This window comes from Coregonus lavaretus (genome assembly GCF_964263955.1).
Source record: "Coregonus lavaretus genome assembly, chromosome: 22".
Taxonomy (NCBI): Eukaryota; Metazoa; Chordata; class Actinopteri; order Salmoniformes; family Salmonidae; genus Coregonus; species Coregonus lavaretus.
Window position 1 is genome coordinate 41,930,460 of NC_140009.1, and position 25,063 is coordinate 41,955,522.

General features: G+C 43.3%; 1 protein-coding gene across 1 annotated transcript in view; it reads right to left on the reverse strand.

Annotated features, from left to right (window-relative positions):
* LOC311149870 (phosphatidylinositol 3,4,5-trisphosphate-dependent Rac exchanger 1 protein-like) overlaps window positions 1–25,063 on the reverse strand; it is a 130,917-nt gene that overhangs the window by 9,352 nt on the left and 96,502 nt on the right. The window contains exons 19-33 of the mRNA XM_084187111.1: window positions 21,854–21,939; window positions 20,378–20,520; window positions 19,429–19,543; window positions 19,061–19,245; window positions 16,990–17,151; window positions 16,546–16,756; window positions 12,968–13,247; window positions 11,822–12,028; window positions 7,629–7,717; window positions 7,403–7,485; window positions 6,781–6,871; window positions 6,463–6,591; window positions 6,264–6,305; window positions 5,341–5,558; window positions 535–637 (exon numbers count right to left, since the gene is read on the reverse strand). Coding sequence (XP_084043237.1) covers window positions 535–637; window positions 5,341–5,558; window positions 6,264–6,305; window positions 6,463–6,591; window positions 6,781–6,871; window positions 7,403–7,485; window positions 7,629–7,717; window positions 11,822–12,028; window positions 12,968–13,247; window positions 16,546–16,756; window positions 16,990–17,151; window positions 19,061–19,245; window positions 19,429–19,543; window positions 20,378–20,520; window positions 21,854–21,939 — 2,144 coding nt within the window. The remainder of the gene's footprint in view (window positions 1–534; window positions 638–5,340; window positions 5,559–6,263; window positions 6,306–6,462; window positions 6,592–6,780; window positions 6,872–7,402; window positions 7,486–7,628; window positions 7,718–11,821; window positions 12,029–12,967; window positions 13,248–16,545; window positions 16,757–16,989; window positions 17,152–19,060; window positions 19,246–19,428; window positions 19,544–20,377; window positions 20,521–21,853; window positions 21,940–25,063) is intronic.

The following is a 25,063-nucleotide window of genomic DNA, read 5'->3' on the forward strand; positions in this document are numbered from 1 at the left end:
AAAGGTACAAAATCAGCAGGGGATCAAATACTTTTTTCCCTCAAAGTACAGCCTCCACAAACTGTCCGCCTAAGCAACAGCCACTGTGTTGTGCTGGTGCTAGTTAGTTAGACCGTGCCATACTGCTAAAGTGGGCCCATTTTCCAAAAAGTGATTTAAACAGGTTTTTAAAATTTTTTGTATTGTGTGTGTGTGTTATGCTTACTGCTGAGTAGTAACCTAGAATAGTACATCCCCATTTTATCCGTGGCTTTCTCCCCCTAAATGGGAAATGCATCTGATGTGCTTGCTTAACGCAGCAATCTCGGCTAACCATATTACAGTTAGTGAAAAGGGACAGATTGGGGATGTACAAGTCTTTTTTACTAAGGCTGGTTTGACTGAGGTGTTTTGTGTTTGTGTGTGTGCATGTGTATGTGTGCATGTGTCCATGTGGGTCTTCCTCCACCATGCGTAAATACAACTCACAACTCAGTCTTTAAACTGGCCACCATTGCAAAATGATGTTGTTGCTATGGGAAAGGGTCTACTTACTTGCGACCAGGCATTCATCCTCCAGCTGGCGGAAGAACACTGTGACTTTGTCCAGGTCCAACAGGGCCGCCTGTGTATCCTCCAGCATTGTTCTCTCCTCCTTCTACACAGCAGAGAGAAGACACAAAGCTAAGCTAACAGGCCAGTGACCATATTCAGAAAGCGTCTCAGAGTAGGAGTGCTGATCTAGAATCAGTTTAGCCTTTTAGATCAAAATGTATAAGATTATATGGACAGGAGGGACCTGATCCTAGATAGGCACTCATATTCTGAGACTCTTACTGAATATGTGACTCATTTCAGGAAACTAGGCGTATGTTGCACGTCACTACTTCAGAGGAGAGGCACATATCAAAATGTGTTTTTTGGCAGAAATGCCTTCTGGCACTTTCATGTGCCTTAATAACAAACTTGTATGCCATCTATAAATACAAATAAAATTGTTAAATTACGAGCATAGTTGGTCGGGAAAAAAAGACAGGAACCTTCCTGCTAGCCATGATTGGCTGAGATAATGGATGGGCTGGACATGCCGAGACATGAGTTCTGATTGGTCTGCCATGTAGCATGCTTCTGTCTATAACATGAGCTGCTCAGTATGTGTAGGTAATCCTTTCTAACACTGATTTTTTAAAGAAATCACAAAGAACTACAAAAGTGTTGCTAATGCTCTCCACTTTCTGGAGGACGATCGTGCCATGCTGACTCTCTCCGACTCTGAAAATAAATCAGAAGATATGGAAATCCCTGATTTAGGTAAAAACATTTTCATTGAACTAGACAATGCAGTGTTCATCCATGTATAGAAGTAAGATAGTCTAGCTAGCTTCATTTTCAGATGTTATACGTTTCTAATTTAGTCAGAAAGTCATTTTCATTGCTAGGTAGCTAACGTTAGCTGGCTGGCTTGCCAGCTAACGTTACGTGTATGATCTGTGAAGTAATAACATTAGTATCTCCGAAATCCATTTGCATTGCTGGTTATAGCCTAAAGTTAGCTAGCTAGCTAACATTGAACCTAGTTGGTTAGCTTTAGTTACCTGCAGATTCATGCATGGTAGTAACATTATGAGTTGGGATTATGGTTCATTGTTTAGCTAGATAGCTACATGTCTAAACAAAATACTCCACAATGCAAGTAACCATTTCACTGTACCGTTTACACCTTCTGTATCCAGTGCATTTGACAAATAAACTTAGATTTTATTTGATATAGTGTGTGTTTACCAGAGATGGTAATGTGAAGAACTACATGACCTGCACCAAAGTCAAATTAGGATATAACGTAAGGCCAACGAGGCAGTGTCCAAGTTCTAAAATTCTCAGTTAGAATGCCCTGCTTTTATTTCATTACACTCACAACCATAAGCTATTTTCTGTAATTAGCTTGCCATTAACTTGTAAATAATGATTTGTTGCGAGTTTATCTTCCTGTAATAATGAGAGAGAAAAAATGCTGAAGCTAACAAACTAGAAACAAACCAAAACATTGTTTAGAAAGTTGCTTTTAGTTGTCTGGTTTGCTAGATTGACCTATACTAAATTAATTTTTAAACGGATGGGTTTATTGGTGTTAAAATACACCAGCTATGCTATTTTGGACCACCAGGCTGTGGATGTCATGCAGCCTGTCTTTTTTGTGTTTATACTTTTTCATAACGACTACAAGTTTGATGTCGGACGACAATGTTCATGATGTCACTGCGACAACTGTCTACAGACATCGATAGAGGTAGTATAAACCAGCCTTTAATCTTGAAATCTTTGGTTGTTTAGTGCATTACCGTACTCACTCTGTTTAGCACATGGGAAGGGAAAGGGAGATACCTAGTCAATTGTCCAACTGAATGCATTCAACTGAAATGTGTTTTCCGCATTTAACCCAACCCCTCTTAATCGACATCCACGACGTCGGGGCCCGGGCCTCACACGTGAATCGTTAAAGAGATGGGTGGGGCTAAGGCTTAAGACTGTGTGAACAACGCTGAATGGGTGTAGACAAAGAAGAGATCTTCAGTAGGTGTACCAAAACATTCAAGGGCCATTTTCTCAAAAGTGGGGTTACAAGTTTATCGACTTCCAAACGCAGAATTACTTCCCCATTTTCTAGCTCTACTTTTATCCAATGTAAAAACCACAATTTCCAATGTTGCTACATAAGACCGAATCGAACCGATCGGTCACATATGGGCCCAGGGCTTACTGTTTTAGCCTAGTGGTCAATGGAGACAGCTGTGTGCCAATGGCACCCTTCTTTCTTGATCAAAACAGTACAGAGACATTATAAGTACACCCTTACACTATTCTATTGATGGTTACTAGATGGCTAAACATTTATACATGGTGGTCATATGCCTATGTTACTTTGCTGTATTTGTGTTTTGAATTGTGTTTTATGTATGTCTTTACTCTTTTGTGTATGTTTTTACTGGAGCTGCCTAGCCAGGTATTCCTTGAAAGAGAGGTCGTTTGACCTCAGTGGAACAATCTGGTAATAAAAATGTGGTAGCACTTTATAATAACTCCATGTAATAAAGCATTTATAATGGATTAGTAAATCGTTTATTCATAATTTATTAATCATTACTCAATTCATAAAAATATTCTAGAACATATCAATGGTAACTGAATAAGCACACAACACAGAATGTTAAAGGAAATATATTTAACATTTTATTCACATTTTATTGTTGTGAAAAAACTGTTGCAAGAACTTGAAAAAGAGTTGTACTGTGAATGTTTTGCTAATGTTGTTAACCTCGCAAACGCAAACTAATCATAACTCAGGGAGATGTAGCAGACACACAACAGCTGGCCGGACTGGACAGTTTTTCTCTAGTGGATTTTTATTCCTTCACTACTACTACTATAACTATTGTGGAAACCTGCTCATCGAACATCTCAGTAGATGTTGGAACATTGCTGCGGGGACTTGCTTCCATTCAGCTACAAGAGCATTAGTGAGGTCGGGCACTGATGTTGGGCGATTAGGCCTGGCTCGCAGTCAGCGTTCCAATTCATCCCAAAGATGTTCGTTGGGGTTGAGGTCAGGGCTCTGTGCAGGCCAGTCAAGTTCTTCCACACCGATCTCGACAAACAATTTCTGTATGGACCTCGCTTTCTGCACGGGGGCATTGTCATGCTGAAACAGGAAAGGGCCTTCCCCAAACTGTTGCCACAAAGTTGGAAGCACAGAATCATCTAGAATGTCATTGTATGCTGTAGCATTACGATTTATCTTCACTGGAACTAAGGGGCCTAGACCGAACCATGAAAAACAGCCCCAGACCATTATTCCTCCTCCACCAAACTTTACAGTTGGCACAATGCATTCGGGCAGGTAGCGTTCTCCTGGCATCCGCCAAACCCAGATTTTTCCATTGGACTGCCAGATAGTGAAGCGTGACTAATCACTCCAAAGAACACATTTCCACTGCTCCAGTCCAATGGCGGCGAGCTTTACACATTTTGACATTTTAGTCATTTTGCAGACGCTCTTATCCAGAGCGACTTACAGTTAGTGAGTGCATACATTTTCACACTGGCCCCCCGTGGGAAACGAACCCACAACCCTGTTGTTGCAAGCACCATGCTCTACCAACTGAGCTACAGGGGACTACACCACTCCAGCCGACGCTTGGCATTGTACATGGTGATCTTAGGTTTGCGTGCGGCTGCTCAGTCATGGAAACCCATTTCATTAAGCTCAGACAAACAGTTATTGTGCTGAAGTTGCTTCCAGAGGCAGTTTGGAACTTGGTAGTGAGTGTTGCAACCGAGGACAGACATTTTTTACGGGCTTCAGCACTCGGCGGTCCGGTTCTGTGAGTTTATGTGGCCCACCAATTCACGGCTGAGCCGCTGATGCTCCTAGACATTTCCACTACACAATAACAGCCCTTTCAGTTGACCGGGGCAGCTCTAGCAGGGCAGAAATTTTACAAACTGACTTGTTGGAAAGGTGGCATCCTATGACGGTGCCATGTTGAAAGTCACTGAGCTCTTCAGTAAGGCCATTCTACTGCCAATATTTGTCTATGGAGATTGCCTGGCGGTGTGCTTGATTTTATACACCTGTCGTCAACGGGTGTGGCTGAAATACTTTTGTATATATAGTAATAATAATAATAATAATAATAATAATAATATGCCATTTAGCAGACGCTTTTATCCAAAGCGACTTACAGTCATGCGTGCATACATTTTTGTGTATGGGTGGTCCCGGGGATCAAACCCACTACCTTGGCGTTACAAGTGCCGTGCTCTACCAGCTGAGCTAAGTGTATGTGATTGAGGTAGAAATGTATATAAAATATAAATAGCCCACAGTTTAGATGAGGCCAAGCAAAAACACTTAACTAATGATTAGTAAATGGTTTATAAGGACCTATATTAAACATCTAATGAATGGTCTTAGGAATCATTATTAAATACTTTAAAAGTTGTTTATAAGTGTGTGACTAACTAGGTTACATACATTTATAAATGTGGGAGTAATGATGAATGCATGATGAATAAACTATTTACTAATCCAATATAAATGCTTTATTACATGGAGTTGTTATAAAGTGCTACCAAAAGGTTATATAAAAATGAAATGGGTTCCATATTATTGGTCAAGCTCAAGTCAAGTATTTGAGTCAGGTCTGCTGATAGACGAAGGGGAAATGAATAACACAGCAGTAATGTTTAAAGTCTTCTGTTAATCAGCATCTCTTCATTCTGACGGTATTCGGTTATTTTTAACAGTATTTGGCTATTCTTCACAGTATCTGGATATTCTTTCTCCACAGTACTGGCTCTTACCACGTGGGGCGCCAGCGTTGCCTGGAAGTTGAGCAGCACGCCGATGGCAGCCGCCTGCTCCAGCCACTTACGGCTTGTGTCCTTGCAGTCTTCCTCGTACTCGCCAGCGTTGTTGAAGCGCGACCGCAGCGCCGCCAGGAGCTGCTCGGCCAGCGTGCACACGGCGCCCGCCGCACTCTGGCAGAAGATCACGTCCCGCTGCAGCTGCAGAGCCGTGTCTGGGGCCGAGGGGAGTGGGAGAGAGGGGGAGGGAGGGGGAAATAATTGTCTGTTTAGTGTCTGTTTTCACAGAAATTAGCTTTGCTTCATATAAACTCTTCACAGGACATTTAAAAAACAGCAACATACAAACCATATGGAAGGAAGGGGACTATACAAGTAATTAGACAGGGGGAGGGGTGGGGTTGAGAGAGAGAGGAGAGGAGAGGAGTATAATGGAAAGAGGTGGGAGATAGGTTGGAGAAAGAGAGGTAAGGGAGGGGGTAATTGAGAAAGAAAGAGGATATGATAGAGTGATAGACAATGATAGAGAGGAGGGGATGGTAAAAGAAGGAGTGAAAGAGGGCACATGAGACGGACGGTTGACAGGATTTTGACAACCGTTATTACTCTCAACCCAACACACTGACAGAATTACTGCCTCTGTCCGGTCCCTCAGAGAAGTAAGAGAATCAATCAATCATCTAATCAACCTGGATAAAGCCAAGTCTTTTCTAACCTTCCACCTCAGAGTGGTGTGTAAACTCTAATCAAACACAGCCCGGGGGTTTACAATCTGCTCAATTAGGGTGGCTCATTCATAAGGACAGGGCCATTAACAACTGCCATATGGCAAGGCACACTTCAAAGGAGCTCTCTCTCTCTCTCTCACACACACACACAAACAGAGAGAGAGAGACAGACAGATCTGACATAAGGCTTACCTGTACATTTGAGCAGGGCCAGAAGCAGCTGGTTCTTCCCATCTACAGAACAAGGAGGATTTTATTACCTGAGTGATACACATGTGTTTCTGCTGTGTCTGTGTGTGTTTGTGTGTGTGTGTTTGCGTGATGGGTGTGTTCCACGTGGGTTTCTGCGGTGTGTGCATTTGTTACACATGTGTGTTTTTGTTTTACTGACCGTCCACAAATCGTTGCAGGCTCTCCACCAGAGTCATAATAGAGCTGGGCAGGTTCCAAGGGTCCTCCTGGATGTTCTTGTTGATGATGTTGTGACAGCGCACCGTCCAGTCCTCAGTGTGACGGAACTCTGCTCCGAAAACAGGGGGTGTCAATGATTTAGTTAATTACCAATATAAATGCTATGAGAATTCTTCAGTATAACACTTCACACATCTATACACACACATTCTCAGTGATACCCTAACATGTCTCTCTCTCTAAACAAACATACACTCAGACATGTCTTACACTCACACACACTAAATGTAGCTGGTACCTGGCTTAGTGTGGTCGGGGTGAAAGTGCTTGGTTTCCTCGCAGGCCTTGGTCATGATGGGCCCTTTGAGCAGGCTGTTGATGGAGTCCACCTGCAGATGACAGTCACAACCAGTCAGACCTCAACACACAGAGACTGGCCTCAGTCTCTCAACAACAGCAACAACAGGAAACTAGGACCCAGGAAATCGACGGAAGACAAAATGGTGGTGTCCCTTGGGGAGTATGGGAGAGGTCAAAGGGCATGTGATGTCGGTAAGAGGAGATGCAAGGAGGGACACACGTCTGTGTGTGTGTGTGTGATTGTGTGTAGAGAGAAAGAGTGAGAAAGACATGATGACAAAGAGAGGAGAATGGAGAGATAGCAAAACAAGGTAATGCACTACAGATGTATACTAGACTGATTACTATTAACATGATCTGTGCCAAATGTTTCTGAGGGCTAATGGAAAAGGTGTGCGTGTATAATATTAGTGCAGAACAGTATCTTCACAGTTTATTAACAAAAGCATGGCATACAAAACAGAGTGAACAGATTGACAACGCCATTGATACTGACTGTACAGAGGTAATGGTAAAGGTAGTATTGTGGAAAAGATCATGTAATGGTAAAGATGGTGCACCTGGTTGAAAAGGTGCTCCAAACAGCCGTGCAGCTTGTCCTGCTTGTCAGAGGGAATTCTCATGTCACAGGGCAGCTCATCACCTGAGAGAGAGAGAGAGATAGAGAGAGATGGAAGGGACATTCTGTAAATTTGTCCACATAAGGCAAATCAATGTGATATATCTTTAATCCTAGAGGGGTATGAACATGTTAGTCTAGTCGTTACTTTATAAACTGTTTCTTACCTGAACCCATTTCGTCACTCCCCAGGTAAGAGCTGTTGCTACGTACACTTGTGTACGACAAGACGGAATCCCTGTTACTGTTACATTCACTGAAAACACACACACAGAGAGCGAGGGAGATAGTCAGAAACAGTTGAATAACAAAATCATTCAATCCCTACAGAAAAACCACAAAGTCAAATGTGGAGTCTGTCTTGTAATTATCCAGTCAAATAATCTGACTGACTAACTGCATAATTTAATAGGCAGAGCGAGCAGCAGTCAAATGCTTCTCACAACCATCAACTTACTTCACTGGCATGACTAAAATGTATTCCACTATAATGTCGTAAGGTGTGGCAACACCAATGTCCCAAATAAGATTGTTAAAATAATACATACCAGAAAAGTTGAAGTCAAATGATACAAAAACATTAAAAGAAGATCACATGCCTCCACAACTCCAAAGTTTTTGCCTTAAAGGGATAATTCAGAAAAAAAGTACATATTCCAATGGCTAGTTTAACAAAACCAAAGTTTGGATTGCCGTCACTCCTTGTCCATAGAGTGCTTTTAAAATAAGGAAATAAGTACGAAATTTGCTGAACCATCCCTTTAATGCTCAATATTTATTCTCCTCCAATTATCCCTAAATTTGAAATGCATTTTAATAGGCAGACCTACTTTTGTGAACATTTCTGTGCGCGTCGTGGATTTAAGATGTAAATGCTGAATCATATGAGATTATGGAGCCAGAAGTAGCATTGTCATCGTGCTTCCCACTAAAACAATCACTTTGTTTTACTATAATCATCCAGCTTGGCTCAGCGACAAACTGGCCCACAATGTAAACTGGAAACCACTGGAAGCCACTACAGCTTAGTGAGTTGTTTGTGAGTCGGGGTGTTGTCTCTATTATTGCCTGTCCTATAAACTGTGTATATCTTAATGTGTCTCCCAATGGAATGCTGGATCATTCCCGACGAGCTGGGACTGAAGTGCCAACCTTTACGTAATACACATGGGAGTTTGGCTTTGATTCTCTCCTCCACACATACAGACACTCTCGCACGCACGCGCACACATACACGTGCGCGCACGCTCTCCTGGGAGAGGGTTCCAAATTTAGTCGCACCTCATGGTAGGTTTGGAGCAGCCCACCCTCTCCAGATGTGACAAGACTGACTGTCTGAGAGACAAACTAGACTGATGGTGGGTGTACACCTACCTCTCTTTCGTACCTTTTCAGTCTCTCTGCATGTTACCCACCTTCTCTCTGTCTGCATCCATACATCTCTCTCCTTTCACTCACTGTCTGATTGTGGTGTCTCTCCCTCCATTTTCCTCACTAAAACGCTCCCTCAGTCTGTCTTTTGCTGTTGACCTTCACCTAACTCTTTCCCTAATTCTTTGTATGCCTCTCTCCATTTCTCTCCAATCTTCATGAACTTCATGCATTTATAAAGTCCTTCTCACCGGGTCCCAGAGCACATTGGATGGACGGACAACCAGCATCAAACCTATAGCACCCTCTCCATGTGTTTCTACTAGCATGCTAAATGCTAATCTCGTTCCCAGCCTCTTCCGTGTGACAGCCTGGGGATGAGGTTAGCTAAATGCTAACCTTACACTACTAACCCTGCCATGTACTGTATTTTCGCTGGGTGTTTCCAAAACAGTGCTAGCCAAACTGAGGCTGTGTCCGAAATGGCACCCTATTCCCTTTGTAGTGCATTACTTTTGGCTAGACCCATATAGTGCACTTCTTTTGGCTAGAGCCCATGAGGGTCTGGCCAAAAGTAGTGCACTAAATAGGGAATAGGGTGTTACTGCAGACGCAACCTCAGTGAGCTCACTATGCCCTGAACGGTGGGAGGTTGTTGGCTAGAAGGAGTAGCTGTTCTAGTTGTAATGACAGACTGGTCAGAGAGAGAGGCAAGCAGGCTACTAAATTAGCCTCTGTTACACACTGTGCTCTCGCCAGGAGCCCACCACTGCTCTTAGTTGGTGGTAGTGGGCGGACACCGTGGACTGGCGCCTAAATGACACCACCGCCGCCAACTATCTGAATGAACTCAAGCTGGCGAGGAGGTAAATCTGGAACCTATTGGGAGAGTAAGGGAAACCATGTCGTCACAGTGGGAAATATAAATAAAACTATGGGGAAATCTTTGTTGTTGGTGATTTCACATGAAGCTAGTACATGAAATTGGGAAACAACACTTGGTATTAGTTTGCCAGGGCTACCCGTTTTCTTCACTGTACTTTTAGCTTTTTATGACCCTTTATTTTACCATTGTGAATTGATTAAAAGCACATTCTCGTTTGCACCAACAGAGTAGTAGAGGGTGACCTGATCCTAGAATAGTGCCTAAGGGAAACAGAGTGGCATAGGAATGATGGCCCCTGTTTGGAGTTCACATTGTGTTTCTCAACCACAAGATAGCTGCCCTCCACCACAGATCTAGGATCAGATTACTCTATCCCCCAATACTAACCTCAACCATTACAGAGGATGAAGAAATATCTAAACATGATCTGACCCTGGATCAGTGGTAAGGGTTATCCTTTACTTTCTACTCTACCTACACCTTTTAACCTACTGCACAACTATTAGTACGATGGTAATCTGTGATATTTCAATGGGAAGCAGCAGCACATTAAATGTCCAAGACTAATTTTCCTTGGGGGACAAGAAAGTTAATTTGTCTTATTTTAACTCTAATGTGACCGACCGGCTCGATTCGGTCTTACGTAGCAAAATTTGAAATTGTGTTTTTTACATTGTATAAAAGTAGAGACTCAGAGCTAGAAAATGGTATAGCATACACTACAATTGAGGAACAATGGGAAAGTAATTCTGCTTTGAAAGTTGATCAACTTGTAACCTCACTTTTGAGAAAAGGGCCTTTGAATGTTTTGGTACACCCACTGGAGAGCTCTTCTTTGTCTACACCCATTCAGCATCGTTCACACCCTCTTAAACTATAGCCCCGCCTGTAAACTCAGTGTCCGTTCGGAAATTCAGAGCGTTTCGCTCTCGGAGCGTTCAGAGCGCACACTGGACGCTCTGGCTGAGGAGTAGGGTTGATCCGAACATTCTGTCCTAACAACAGCAGTCAAGCACCCAAGCTAAGTGGCTAACGTTGGCTAGCTTGCTACCTACTTCCAGACACAAATGAGAGAACAGCTCACTGACCATTTTACTTGCTCTAGAAGAGCTGGTTAGACTCTGCTAACCAGCTCTGCTGTGCTGCTGGCAACACTTTAATTATGCTTTTTTGCCAACGTTTACTGACACTGGCCATATTCAACTGGTGTTGAGCGTTTGTAAATTTGACAGTTATTCTGCGCTCTGGCACACTCAGACGAGAGTGCTCTGAAATCGGAGTACATAGCCAGAGCGAATTTACCAGCAACGTCTATCAACAGTTGTCGCATTGACATCATGCACATTCTATTGAAATGGTTACTTGCATGGTGGAGTCTTTTGTTAAGACATGTAGCTAGCTAGCTAGCTAAACAATGAACCATAATTCCAACTCATGACATTACTACCCTGCATGAATCTGCAGGTAGCTAACCAACCAGGTTCAATGTTAGCTAGCTAACATTATGCTATAACTAGCAAAGCAAATGGCTCTGAGATACGAATAATATTACTACACAGATCATACACGTAACATTAGCGAGCCAGCCAGCTAACGTTAGCTAGCTAGCTAACAGTACATTTTAACTTGAAATGAAAATGACTTTCTGACAAAATTAGAAATGTGTAATATCTGAAAATGTAGCTAGCTAGACCATCTTACCCGTATACACGGATGGACGCTTCTCCCTCAGATGCCATCACCTGTCTCCGGATGTTTTCTCCATCTCCTTAGCTATCATACTCTAATGATTTCAAAACACGATCTCTCGGCATGTCCAGCCCACTCATTATCTCAGCCAATCATGGGTAGTGGGAAGGTTCCTGTCTTTTTCTATGGCTAAACCAACTAGGCTCGTAATTTCACAATGTTATTCGTATTTACAGATGGTATACAGGCACATGAAAGTTCACATGTTCCAGAAGGCATTTCTGCCAAAAAACGCACTTTGATAAATAAATAAAGTTTACGTTCAAATGGCTCTCCTGTGAAGTAGTGATGCGCGACATACGCTTAGTTTCCTGAAACAAGTCACCATTATATCTTAAGTCGTTCTTATCTTACCTGTAGGAGTCCCTGTAGCTCATGGTGTCTTGGCCTGAGTCCTCTTGGTCCTCCTCCGTCACCATGAAGCAGACCCTCTTGATGCCCCCGTGCTCCACCTTTTCCTGATCCCCCTCTTCGGGGGTCACGGAAGGGGGCTGAATGGCCTCGTAGGCTGGGGACTCGCTGCCCTGCGGCTGGGTGGGCTCCGTGATGGAAGAAAGGAGGCTGCGGTTCCCGCCCGCCACATAGGAGAAGGAAACACATGAAAAGGGTACTATATGTATAAGCTAGAAATATTCTCATAATGTGTCTCTCTTTTATGCACACACACTTTGCTTTCATATGCGCACATGTCGTTTACACACACAGTAAAGAAGGTTTTCCCTCCTCTCAATGGGGTTGTGGTTTCACAACCTGTTCCTGTTTGCCCAGTCCATAAACAGTTTTGGACTGAAGAATTTGCCCGTTTACGAGAGAGAGAGCGAGAGAGAGAGGGAATGTGTATCGGAGCTATTCCCATTCAAGAAGGCAGAAATACAGCCGGAATAACGCATCATTTGAAGCAAAACACATCATACCAGCTGTATTTCTGCCTGATTGAACGGCGAATAGCTTATATATACATGAATACATAAAACGACCCCAGGAATCGATAGAGCATCTCTCAGACATGCACAAATACGATATAATATTCAAAATGGGTGACTCTTTCCTTTAAACAAGCAAAAAGGGCAGCCGGACAAACAGGGCTGGGCCTCAGGAAGACTGTCTGGGGACAATGGTTCAATAATATCTTGGCCTTCCAGCCTTCCATTTTCATGCAGAATAATAACAGAGATCTTTGACACCCTTGATAAATACTGAGCTAAAGTATATTGTATGCTAAAAAAATGAGAAATTATATATAGAAATGGTTAATTGGCCACAAAATCAACATTTTGCAATGGCCATCTCAGTCTCCAGACTTGAAACCCATTGAAAACCTGTGGTTTATACAGTAATTTGTATTCATCTTTATCAAGGGTGGCAAACATTTCGGAACCCCACTGTATATTTGGCCACATTAAATGAGCTCGCGGGCCGTGTCTGGCTCGAGGGCAACCGGATTGAGATCCCTGACGTACAGTAGGTACTTCGCAAGGATTTTCATATATGTGTACTTACACGTCTATTTGGGTGACGTACTGCCTCATCTCTCGCACAGCGATGTTCAGGCGGCTGTAGAGGCGGATGTAGGCGTCCTGTGTCTCCATGTCCTCCTGTTTGAGCAGGAAGCTGAGGCCATTCCCCCGGTGGGCCTGCTGTATCCTGTCTGGGATGCCCTCTCCAGAGCCCTCGATGTCCTCCTCACCATCCCACTCCTCCCCAAGATCACTGCAGCTGTAAGACGGGGCGCCCATGCTGGTCACACAGTGCTGGGTGTGGGACATGGGGTTCAGGTTAGCTGTGGGGAGAGAGAAAATAAATAGATAAAGAAAGAGGCAAAGAAAAGTAAAGGAAGTGAAAGAGTATTAAAATAAGTATCTATATTTTTCAACTGGAAGTAAGATTTTTTTATCAGAAAAGCTACACTTCATATCGTGATGTCAGAAAAGCAGAGGTAAAAATAGAGAGGAGGGAAGAAAGAGAGGGAGAGAGAGGGAGAGACAATGAACTTTCATTTCCAGAGACCTATACCTACACCACATGTTCAGCCTTCATACACAATAATACTCTGGTGAATATACAACCTATCATTTTGACAAAAACAGAGTGCTTTTATAAAAAGGACTATATACATATTGCTGTTCTATGTACATTCTACTGCCTTGAGAGTCATGAAGAAATTTACATTTACATTTTAGTCATTTAGCAGACGCCCTTATCCAGAGCGACTTACAGTTAGTGAGTGCATACATTTTCATACTGCCCCCCCCCCCCCGTGGGAAACGAACCCACAACCCTGACGTTGCAAGCGCCATGCTCTACCAACTGAGCTACAGGGGACTACGAAATGCCTAGAACATGATAAAAACACAGTGAAAACTAATTCACAATTCTACTTCCTGATCTTGGAGCCTGAGGGTGTAATGTTAGCACATAATAGCACAGGCTACGATTAAGTCGAGGAACAGAGGAGGGAGGAAGGTTGAAACAATACTAACAATGCTAATCTTCCAGTCAGACGGCTGGCTGTCTGTTGCAGCTTCCTCTGTCTCTTCCCCTGTCTTAGTGTTTCTCTGAGCTGTGGCAGAGCGGCCCATGTGACAGGCCGAACGGCAGGCTACTGAAACCGCAGAGACCGACAAAACATAGACAGGAGGACCAGATGGGCCCATAGAGATACATACTGTTCTATTTAATTCTGGGGATGGGCCAAAGGCTACACCTGTAAAAGATCTCTCCTGACGACTCTATAACCGTCTCTGTCGTCTCTCTCTGTTTCTCTCCCTCTTCTCTGTCATTCCCTCTCTCTTTCCCTGTCCACCTAAACACCTCTACAGTAAAGTAATCCAATGATCACCTTCTCCCCCTCTCCTTATCTCCCCCTCACTTTCTGAAGAATATCCCATCCTTGGTGCCTTGGAGGGACCGCTTTGATGACATTACTAACCAACACCCACAGAGAGGATGGCTACACGTATCGGCGTGGGGGTCGCCTGAGGCTAATGGAGGTTTAATGGGCAACTGATAGAGACGATTAGAGTGGTGGGATTACGACCACTTTACTGCTAATTTACTGTGAAAGTTGTCACTATATGCGGCTAAAGGCTAATGTACTCAGTTTGGTTCATCACAAGAGCTCATAAAGTAATTTGTACTGTGGGATTTAATTGGTCAAAGGGGGTAATTAGTTGAAATGATCTCTTCGTTTGAAGCTTTAAGGTGGCTTATAGGCTAGCTCTGCGTAATGTTGTAAAGGGGATCTTGGCTATTGTTGGCAAAACTCAACTGTGATTAGACTGCTACAGACCTACCGCAGATCTTACTTGAGGTGGTGTAGTGCTATTTTTGCAGCAAACTTGGCTGGCCGCTGCAAGTTGAGGACAGACAGACACACATACACCAGTGGTGGAAAAAGTACCCAAATGTCATACTTGAGTAAAAGTACATCATGTTCTTTAGGAATGTAGTGAAGTAAAAGTTGTCAAAAATATAAATAGTAAAGTAAAGTACAGATACCCCGAAAAACGACTTTAGTACTTTAAAGTATTTTTACTTAAGTACTTTATACCACTGACATACACATCCCTCTGCGCGCTGCTTCTGCAGCTTTTTGCAGTGAGAACATGCAGGGAGGTATTTTGCCAACATGACTACCGAGTGGCGCAGTGGTCTAAGGCACTGCATCGCAGTGCTAGCTGTGCCACTAGAGATCCTGGTTCGAGTCCAGGCTCTGTCGCAGCCGGCCGCAACCGGGAGACCCATGGGCGGCGCACAATTGGTCCAGCGTCGTCCAAGGTAGGGGAGGGTTTGGCCGGCAGGGATGTGGGTTTGTTTCCCACGGGGGGCCAGTATAAAAAAATAAATAATGTATGCACTCACTAACTGTAAGTCGCTCTGGATAAGAGCGTCTGCTAAATGACTAAAATGTAAATGTAAAGCTATTTAGGCATATTAAAACACTTCCGTGTTTTACCAATCACGAGTATCATCCGATCCAACTATCAAGTTACGGATACGATTACCAATATGAGTATGGCCATGTTGGCACACCCCTACTTTCATAGCAGCCACATACAAACAGCATGAGCCCTTTGATCGTTGGCTAATTCCTTCTTGCATCAAGCTCTCATTTTTTCCCTTCGCTTGTGCACAACACATCAGCTGTCTGTGACCAGGTGAAAAAACCTTTCTAGGCCAAACCTTCATATCATAAGCACTACACACAGCCTACATCGTTGTCACCATATTAGCTAACATCAAGTCAACATACTGTAGTTACTAGAACTAACAGATTAGAAAACCGCTACAATCATGCAGTACAGTGTACAGTTAGCAAGCAGTTTAGCAGTTACACCAGCGGGCCCCGGTGTAACTGCTAAACTAGGAAGAGTTCCAGTGTTGGATAGCCATAGCCAGCTAGGTAACATAGCATCCGTCTCTGTTTGAGTAGGCTAAACTAGCTAGATGCATTCACTAGCTAAGTAAGTGAAGAAATTCTCACTCTCACTATGCTTGAAAATATGGAGAGTGGTACTCAGTAATGTGTTGTATTGGCCCCCAAACATAACACTTTGTATTCAGGACAAAAAGTTAATTGCTTTGCCAATTTTTTTGCAGTATTACTTTAGTGCCTTGTTGCAAACAGGATAAATGTTTTGGGATATTCTCCTATCACAGTCATTAAACTCTGTACATGTTTTAAAGTCCTCCCTCTCCGGCAACTGAGTTAGAAAGGACGCCTGCATCTTTTGTAGTGACTGGGTGTATTGACACACCATCCAAAGTGTAATTAATAACTTCACCATGCTCAAAGGGATATTCAATGTCTGCTTTTCTAGTTTAACCCATCTACCAATAGTTGCCCTTCTTTGCTAGGCATGGGAAAACCTCCCTGGTCTTTGTGGTCAATGATGAGGCAGTCATTCAAAAATCCATGTAACTTATTATGCGACTTGTTAAGCACATTTTTACTTATTTAGGCTTTCCTTAACAAAGGGGTTGAATACTTATTGACTCAAGACATTTCAGCTTTTAATTTGTAATTAATTAATTAATTCACACAAACACATCTGCTCTGTATCGTCTTCTCGCCTCACCTTGGTCGGGGTCCAGGCCGAAGAAGGAGTTCTTGCGTCCGAAGCGGATGCTGAAGGCCCTGCCAGACACCGTGGTGGTCTTGGGGTAGGACACCTGCATCAGGTTGACGTGGCAGTTGGTGGGCACAAAGTCCATGCAGCCCAGCGGGTGGGGCAGCACGCCGGCCTGCTTGAACGTGGGGCACGCCTTGTTCCTCAGCTCCTGAGCAAACTGAAAACAACCACAGCTAATGAATTTTTTTATATTTACCGCTATTACATAATGATGGATCAATACTTGCTGCTGATCTGAGTGTCTGTGTGTGTGTGTGTGTGTGTGTGTGGTGGGGGGTGGAGAAGGAGAAAGAGAGAGAGAGAGAGGGAGAGAGAGAGAACTTGAAGACATTTGTAGCTGCTCTTGCACTAGAAAGGGGCTATGATAGAGGGATCCTGTAGTTCCTGTACCTGCTGGTATCTGCTGATTCGCCGGCGGATGCTCTCCAGCTTGGTATCACAGATGTTCCTGAACTCAAACTGGGACATGGACACCACGCGTTCGCTCTGCGAGATCAGCTGGCTGCAGTTACGCACAAAATGACTGTCGTCACTTGCAAAGGCCTCCAGGATCTGACAGGGCAGAGTGGATGTTTTAAGTCCCATTGGGTTCACGTCTTCAAGTTTAAGTTATTTGAAGTGATTTCTGCATGGAGAGAAGAGCATGACGCAACCTGGGAACTATTCACTCCTATTGTTTTCGTCATAAATGCTAATGGTAGAAAATCATGGCTGTGGCTATGCAGTAAAGACAAACCAAAGTGCTTATGCTAATGCTAGGAGACTACAACAACAATGGACATTTCCTGTTCCTTGACGGTAAGGCTGAAGAAGCCTTCAGGCTAGTGCTGAGCGATTAACAAAAAAGTAAGTTACTTTTTGTTTTTTTAAACAATTAATTGACGTCCGTTCAATTATTTGAATTCAATTTCATTCGTTTTTCTGTGAGCTCAATGCACAGTTTCTCTAGAGATAAATCCGATCAAGCCCAAACTGTGCGATTTGGTAGGGAGTTTCCAACAGGCCAATATTCTATATAGTTTAAGCACAGAAAACATGGTGATTAACTACAATGACCATAATCCACTGCACGCCTATTTGTCCGGTCTATGCAGGGCACGCAGACACAGAAGAACGCGCAATCGAGAGGGATAGAGAGCAGTTGCTTCGCGAGGTATCTCTATCTGAAAAACATGATCTAATCGATTGATAATTGGTATTCAGCAGTCATAAAAGTATGCCTTCTTTACTTTAAAGAACTACTAAAATAGTGATTTTGTTAGTCAACATAGTTAGCAGCATCATCGACGGGGCTGCAATGAAGCGGGTTGAGACCTTCAAGTTCCTCGGAGACCAAATCACTAAGGACTTTAAATGGTCCACAGTCGTGAAGAAGGCGAGACAGCGCCTCTTTCCCCCGAGGAGGTTGAAAAGATTTGGCAAAAGTTATACAACTTCACCATTGAGAGCATCTAGACTGGCTGCATCACTGCTTGGTATGGAAACTGCTCCACCCTCGATTGCATGGCTTTACATGGCTTAGCTGGTAGAGCACGGCGCTTGTAACGCCGAGGTAGTGGGTTCGATCCCCGGGACCACCCATACACAAAAATGTATGCACGCATGACTGTAAGTCGCTTTGGATAAAAGCGTCTGCTAAGTGGCATATTATATTATTATTATTATCACTGGGGCCGAGCTCCCTGCCATCCAGGACCTCTATATCAGGCGGTGTGAAAAGAAGGCCCGCAAAACTGTTAAAAGACTCCAGCCACCCAAGTCATAGACTGTTCTCTTTGCTTCCGCACAGCAAGTCTGACACCAACAGGCTCCTGAACAGCTTTTATCTCCAAGCCATAAGACTGCTAAATAGCTAACAAAATTGCTACAGTGACTATCTGCATTGACCCTTCTATTTTATAGTCTCTAGGCACATTCTACACTCTCACACATTCATAATGACTCTACAAACATGCACTCACATACAATCATCATATACGCTGCTGCTACACTGTTTATCATCTATCCTGATACCAAGTCACCTTACCCCTATACATATCTATCCCTGCCACTTGTAAATGTGGTATTTGCACTGACCCTGTATACATGTTTCTTACTTATTCCTTTTCTTCCTATTTCTATTTCTCATGTGTTTTTGTTTGACAATTTGTTTTATTGACAATTTGTTTTATTACTGAATTGTTGGGAAAGAGCAAGCAACAAAAGCATTTCACTGTGCTAGTGTACGTGACAAAAAAACGGGAAACTAAACCACACACTGCTGCTAGCATGATAAGAGTAGTGTTAGCATGCTAATACTACAAAAACAATGGACATGTGCTGTACCTTGGTGGTGAGGCTGAAGCAGCTTTGAGCTCCATCATGTACTTCAGCAGTAAACCACACACTGTTGCTAGCGCACTAATACTAAGAGCAGTGTGAGCATGCTAACGCCACAAAAATCAGTGGACGTGTGCTGTACCTTGGCAGTAAGGCTGAAGCAGCCCTTGGGCTCCACCATTTTCTCCAGGACGTGGCTCTTGATGCCGGCTGTGCTGACATACTCGTACACCACGCCGTGCTCCAGGTGCACGTTGTCCACCGTCATGCTCACCAGGGGCACTGTGTCATCAGACAGAGACAGCCGGCTCAGGCCCCCCCTGTAGTCTGGATGGAACACAAAGGGACGCTTTTGAGTGCATACTTTCAAGTACACACCTGTTGGCAGACAGACACGCAGGCACGAACACACACTTCTATAGTGAGGTTGTGTAAGGTACCTGCTCCGTTCCGATTATTTCTCTCTCACGCACACACCACACACTCCTGTGGTGAGGTGGTGTACAGTACCTGTTCCGTTCCTGCCATTCTCCTCCTCTATGTCTGAGCCGTTCTCTGCTGGGCAGGTCCTGAACAAGCCCCCCTCCTCCTCCACGTCCTCAAACGCACGGTACACCCACTGACACTGACAGGACACAGGGAGGGACACACTAGCGTCAAACACTGATGTGTGTGTGTGTCTATCTCTAGGTGTATAATATGCGTGCATACATTCAAGTGTGTGTGTCTATGTTTCTGTGCAAGAGTACAAGTGCTTCTTTGGCATTGACTCACAGAACATGGCACTGGTACAAAAAACACTGGCAAGAACCAGTTGTGTGTGAATGAAGTAAAAGAGACATTAAGATGTGCTCCAAACAGAGTTAAACCAGGTTAAACATCAACAAAGCAGGGGATTGGACAGGAGGAGCCAGGGTAAACATCAACAAAGCAGGGGATTGGACAAGAGGAGAAGAGCCAGAGTAAACATCAACACAGGAGCACCTAATGAAAGAACTCCATAGCACACCCTGCACTGTCCTAAGCTGGATAAAGCCAATATATTTGACATAGTAGGAAAATAAAAATGAGGGGAAAAGTAGGAATATTGGCAGTTCACTGTAAACAATAGAAGAGTGAAATTGAGGATGAGGAAGAACCCTGGTTGTGACGCATTAAACCAAAATCAGCCAAAACCTTGCATGTGACACTGTAGAAGGGAACACACTAGTTTGATGGAAAAACATCTTGACACTGGTAAAAGTAGCAATGTTACATTAGGCTAATGCCATCTTGGTTGAATCTTTGATCATGTATGTTTCCCTAATATTGTGCATACAGTATTAAAACACAGACAGTAAGAATCAGAGGGGGGATGAGACAGGGATTGCACCCTGGTATTCAGCAGGGCGTCCCATGTGTGTACAGAGCCGGTAGTGTTACCGCTGGACCACGGCTCTGCACGCACACTGTGTCTCACCATGTCGTCCTGTTCCTGTTGGTCGCGGTGGGAGGAGGTGAAGTGCTCCAGGACCTCCTTGTAGTCGCTATGGTTCATGTTGTTGCCATTCACCTTCAGGATGCACTGACCTGGCTGGAGGCCTGCCAACGCCGCCTCTGACCCTGTAATCACACAGGGGTCAGGGGTTAAAGTGGGCGGGGACACAGTTCTTATGTGTAATCCTGTACCCACCAATGTCACAGAATGTATGCATGTTGAATGAATGTACACATGCTGTTATTATAGAAAAACAACGTATCGTTATCTATTTGGTCCATTCTGTAAATATTTAGTTTATTCTATTTTATTTGGAAAGATGAAGAACCTATTTATCATTATCAGAGAATAAGGCCTATCCAAGACCATCTGCTCATCAAAGAAGTAGATAGGTGTGTGGCTCAGTTGGAAGAGCATGGCATTAGCAATACCAGGGTTGTGGGTTCGATTCCTGTGGCCACCCATCCTTAAAATGTATGCACACATGACTGTATGTCGCTTTGGATAAAAGCATTGCTATATGGCACTTATTATTATCATTATAATATTATTATAAAGCTATGTGTATAATAATAATTATAGTTCCTATATTATTTTGGTCCTCAAATAACTTGTCTGGTAACACTTTAGCTGTGCCCTAAAATAAGAACAGATCTCCTGTCCCGTTTAAAAATACCAGCCCTAGCATCACTTCCCCGGTCATCCACCTCACACAAAGCACACGACGCCATAACTTCAGTTTAGCAGCCAACCCAAGCAAACCCAATCCTAGCTGTCAACCAGGATCCTGATTTAGGAGGAGAGAGGGAGCTGGGGAGTATGACATCATCATTCAGAAACTCCTATGGGGCCAGTAACTGAAAAGAGCCTGCATGTGTGTGTTTGTTCGTGTGTTTGTGTGATCTTGTGTGTGTGTGTGTGTGCAGCCATGTCACAGAGTGCATGAGCTCCCTCTGACATAATAAAAGAGAAGCAAGACCCCGGGTCGTGACTCCTTCTCCCTTGATGCTGCAGAAAATAGTCGGCGGCCATATTTCCTCCTTCCTCATCCAACTGTTTTACACATTTGGACCCATCCCTTGTAAATCTGTTTTTTTCCTTCTTCTTTTGCGTTATTTTTTTTATATATAAACATCTGCCTAGCAGGCAGCGCACCTGAGTTAGGTTCTGTGTGGGGGGTGGCGCTGTCTTTTATATATTTTTTACTTTGACCCTAGCCTGGCGAACATGTGGTCCTAAAAAGCAGAGCCTCAAGAAACTGGAATTGAAGCAAACAGGTGCATGGCAGGTAACGCCTCATCCTATAATTCTATGTTGTTTAAGGCAGCCCCCCACACCTCTCTGAATCAGAGGAGTTGGGTTAAATGCGGAAGACACATTTCAGTTGAATGCATTCAGTTGTACAACTGACTAGGTATCCCCCTTTCCCTTTCCCCAATCAGAGCGGTTGTTACTCACCTTTCCTTACTGCGTGTACATGAGGTGGGGCAGAGCCACCGAGTTTGAAGGACAGGGCATCGGGAGTGTCTGGAATCTTCACAATCCTATAACAACAAGAGAGTGTGTGTGCGTGAGAAATACATGTGTGTGTAGGTCAGTGGAGGCTCCTCAGAGGAGGAAGGGGAGGACCATCCTCAGTGAATTTCATAAAATAGTGAAGCATTAAAAAAGTTAGCCTTTTTAGATAAAACTATACTTAATATATTCACGTCACCAAATAATTGATTAAAACGCACTGTTTTGCAATGAAGTTCTACAGTAGCCTCAACAGCACTCTGTAGGGTAGCACCATGGTGTAGCCGGAGGAAAGCTAGTTTCCATCCTCCTCTGGGTACATTGACTTCAATACAAAACCTAGGAGGCTCGTCGTTCTCACCCCCTTCCATAGACTTACACAATAATTATGACAACTTCTGGAGGACGTCCTCCAACCTATCAAAGCTCTTGCAGAATGAACTGACATGTTGTCCACCCAATCAAAAGATCAGATAATTAATCTAGTACTGAAAGCTAGCTAGTACTGCAGTGCATATAATGTGGTGAGTAGTTGACTCAAAGAGAGATAAAGACAAAAGTTGAACAGTTTTGAACAAATTCATTTCTTCAAAAATGAAGGAGAAGCAAGAGAGAGAGAGAGAGAGAGAGAGCGCTAGCTATATTTAGTATTTTTTTCACTTTTACTTACTTAGCTAGCAAATGCAGCTAGCTAGTGTAGCCTACTCAAACACCTGGCTCAAACAGAGAAGGATGCTATGTTACCTAGCTGGCTATGGCTATCCAACACTCTTCCAATTCAGAGTAAGCTTTTGGTTTTTATTAATTTATTGCCACCGGGACCCACCGGTGTAACTGCTAAACTACTTGCTAACTGTACACTGTGCTGCATGATTGTAGCGGTTTACTAACGCTTTAGTTCTAGTAAGTATGTTGACTTGATGTTAGCTAATATGGTGACAACGATGTAGGCTGTGTGTAGCTGTTATGATATGAAGGTTTGGACTGGAAAGGTATTTTCACCTGGTCACAGACAGCTGATGTATTGTGCACTGAAGTCCACAAGCGAAGGGAAAAGGTGAAAGGAGAGAGCGTAGATGTGAGAAAAAATTATCCAATGATCAAAGGGCTCATGCTATTTGTATGTGGCTGCTATGAAAGTAGGGGTGTTGCCAACATGGCCATACTCTTATTTGTAATCGTATCCGTAAATTGACAGTTGATAGTCGGATCGGATGATACTCGTGATCGTGATTTAATATGCCTAAATAGATGTTGGCAAAATACCTCACTGCACTTTCTCACTGCAAAAAAGCTGCAGGAGCAGCGTGCAGTGTATGTGTCCTCAACCTGCAGCTGGCAGCCAAGTTTGCTGTCACTCAGTCAGAATGTACATTAGTTTAATATTTTTTCCCTACCCTTGCCCCACTTGATATTACACACATTGCCAGCTTGATAGCAAACATCATTGCCATGTGATTTATCATAGTAGCAGGCAGCAGAAATCTAAATGATCAGACTGAAACGTGAGGAAAAGTGATCAGCTGAAATTATGAAGCGAATGGACGGAGAAATACAGCTTCACTCTATCCAATCAGAGCAGCAGGATCAACGCACAACACATCCTTCTCTTTACAGACAGGCAAACTAGCAGGTTGAGATATTTAGACCGCACATGACTGAACTGAAGACAGTACAGTATGGTTTAGAAACTCTGTGACTGACTGACACGATAAAGACGCTTGCTGGCACCCAAATTATTTATACTTTTTTCAATCACGGATAATTCCAAAAAATATTCGGATCATAATCGTACAAAGCCGCAGGAAGTAGTTTGGGGGTGGGTGTGCTGTGATTTTCTTCCCTGTCTTCTCTCTGGCTAATGTTGAAGAACTGTAGGCTACATTTGTGCACTGCAGAGGCCTGTTGGAGGCTTGACAGCTTCAGAACGTTGAAAAAATTAATGATAATCACAGTGTCTGCCTTGATGTTCATAAAACTCCACCGACCTGCTGTTGTGCAGTGGAACCCAGAACGACCACTTGGTTACAGCAACACCATTCTGCTGAGGACATCCAAACCAGATTGGCCACCGCAAAGCCCAAGAGTCTGACCCTCTCTGGAAGTTGCTGTAGCCCTGCTTGGGATATTTAGCCTACATTGGCTATTGGTTGAGAGGCAGGGCCCGTTCTAGCTTGTTAGGCTATGTCAGGGTGGGAAATTGGAAATGTGAATTGGGCCAAGTTGAAGGTAATAATGCATTTAGGTTAAAGTATATTGAGTGCATGAATACACCAAAAGCTTGATTTTTTGGCTGCTTTAAAATGAATTTCCTGTAATTCTACATAGTAATTATTTATGTTCACTACTCGGCCAATTTATTTGATGATTAAATATATGCAAATACATTATATGAATTGATAGTTCACCCGTTGATAATTCACCCCTTTTGAATTTCTTTGCCCATGGGAGAAATATATTTCACCCCCCCAGTCCTTTTCCACACAACTTCATCTAACATTGTTGAATGAGTTTCCTGTAAACAATAGATATTATATTCCTTCTCTTTTAGCCAGGTAAATACTCATTGTCTTTTCTTATTATCTGCTAAGCCATTACATTTATAACTGTCTATACTTATTTGACCATTTACCATAATGAGATACAAGTTTCAAATCTATTTATCATAATATATGTTTAAAAATCTGCCGATGTGCCCTTAAGCAAGGCACTTAACCCTAATTGCTCCTGTAAGTCGCTCTGGATAAGAGCGTCTGCTAAATGACTAAAATGAAATGTAAACTCACCATTAAAAAGTACCATAGTGATTGAGTGTCCATATAGCTGTACCATGATATTTGCATTGCTACTAAGTAAACCTCCAATTGTTCCCCACTATTCCACCCGCTAAAACCTCTTCCCATCCCAAGATGGGTTTTTATCCCAGTGACCAGCAGACCACCTCCGTCCCCCCGGATCCCAGGGCCCTGGAGAGACTGGGACCAATCCTTCGAAAAGAGCACACAGTGCCACCCACAGAACAGAAGCAGATCAACCACCAAAAGCATTTCCATCACCCTCACCTCGATTTGCATTATATATAGTTATTACAAAATATATATATATAGAGTACCAGTCAAAAGTTTGGCTACACCTACTCATTCCAGGGTTTTT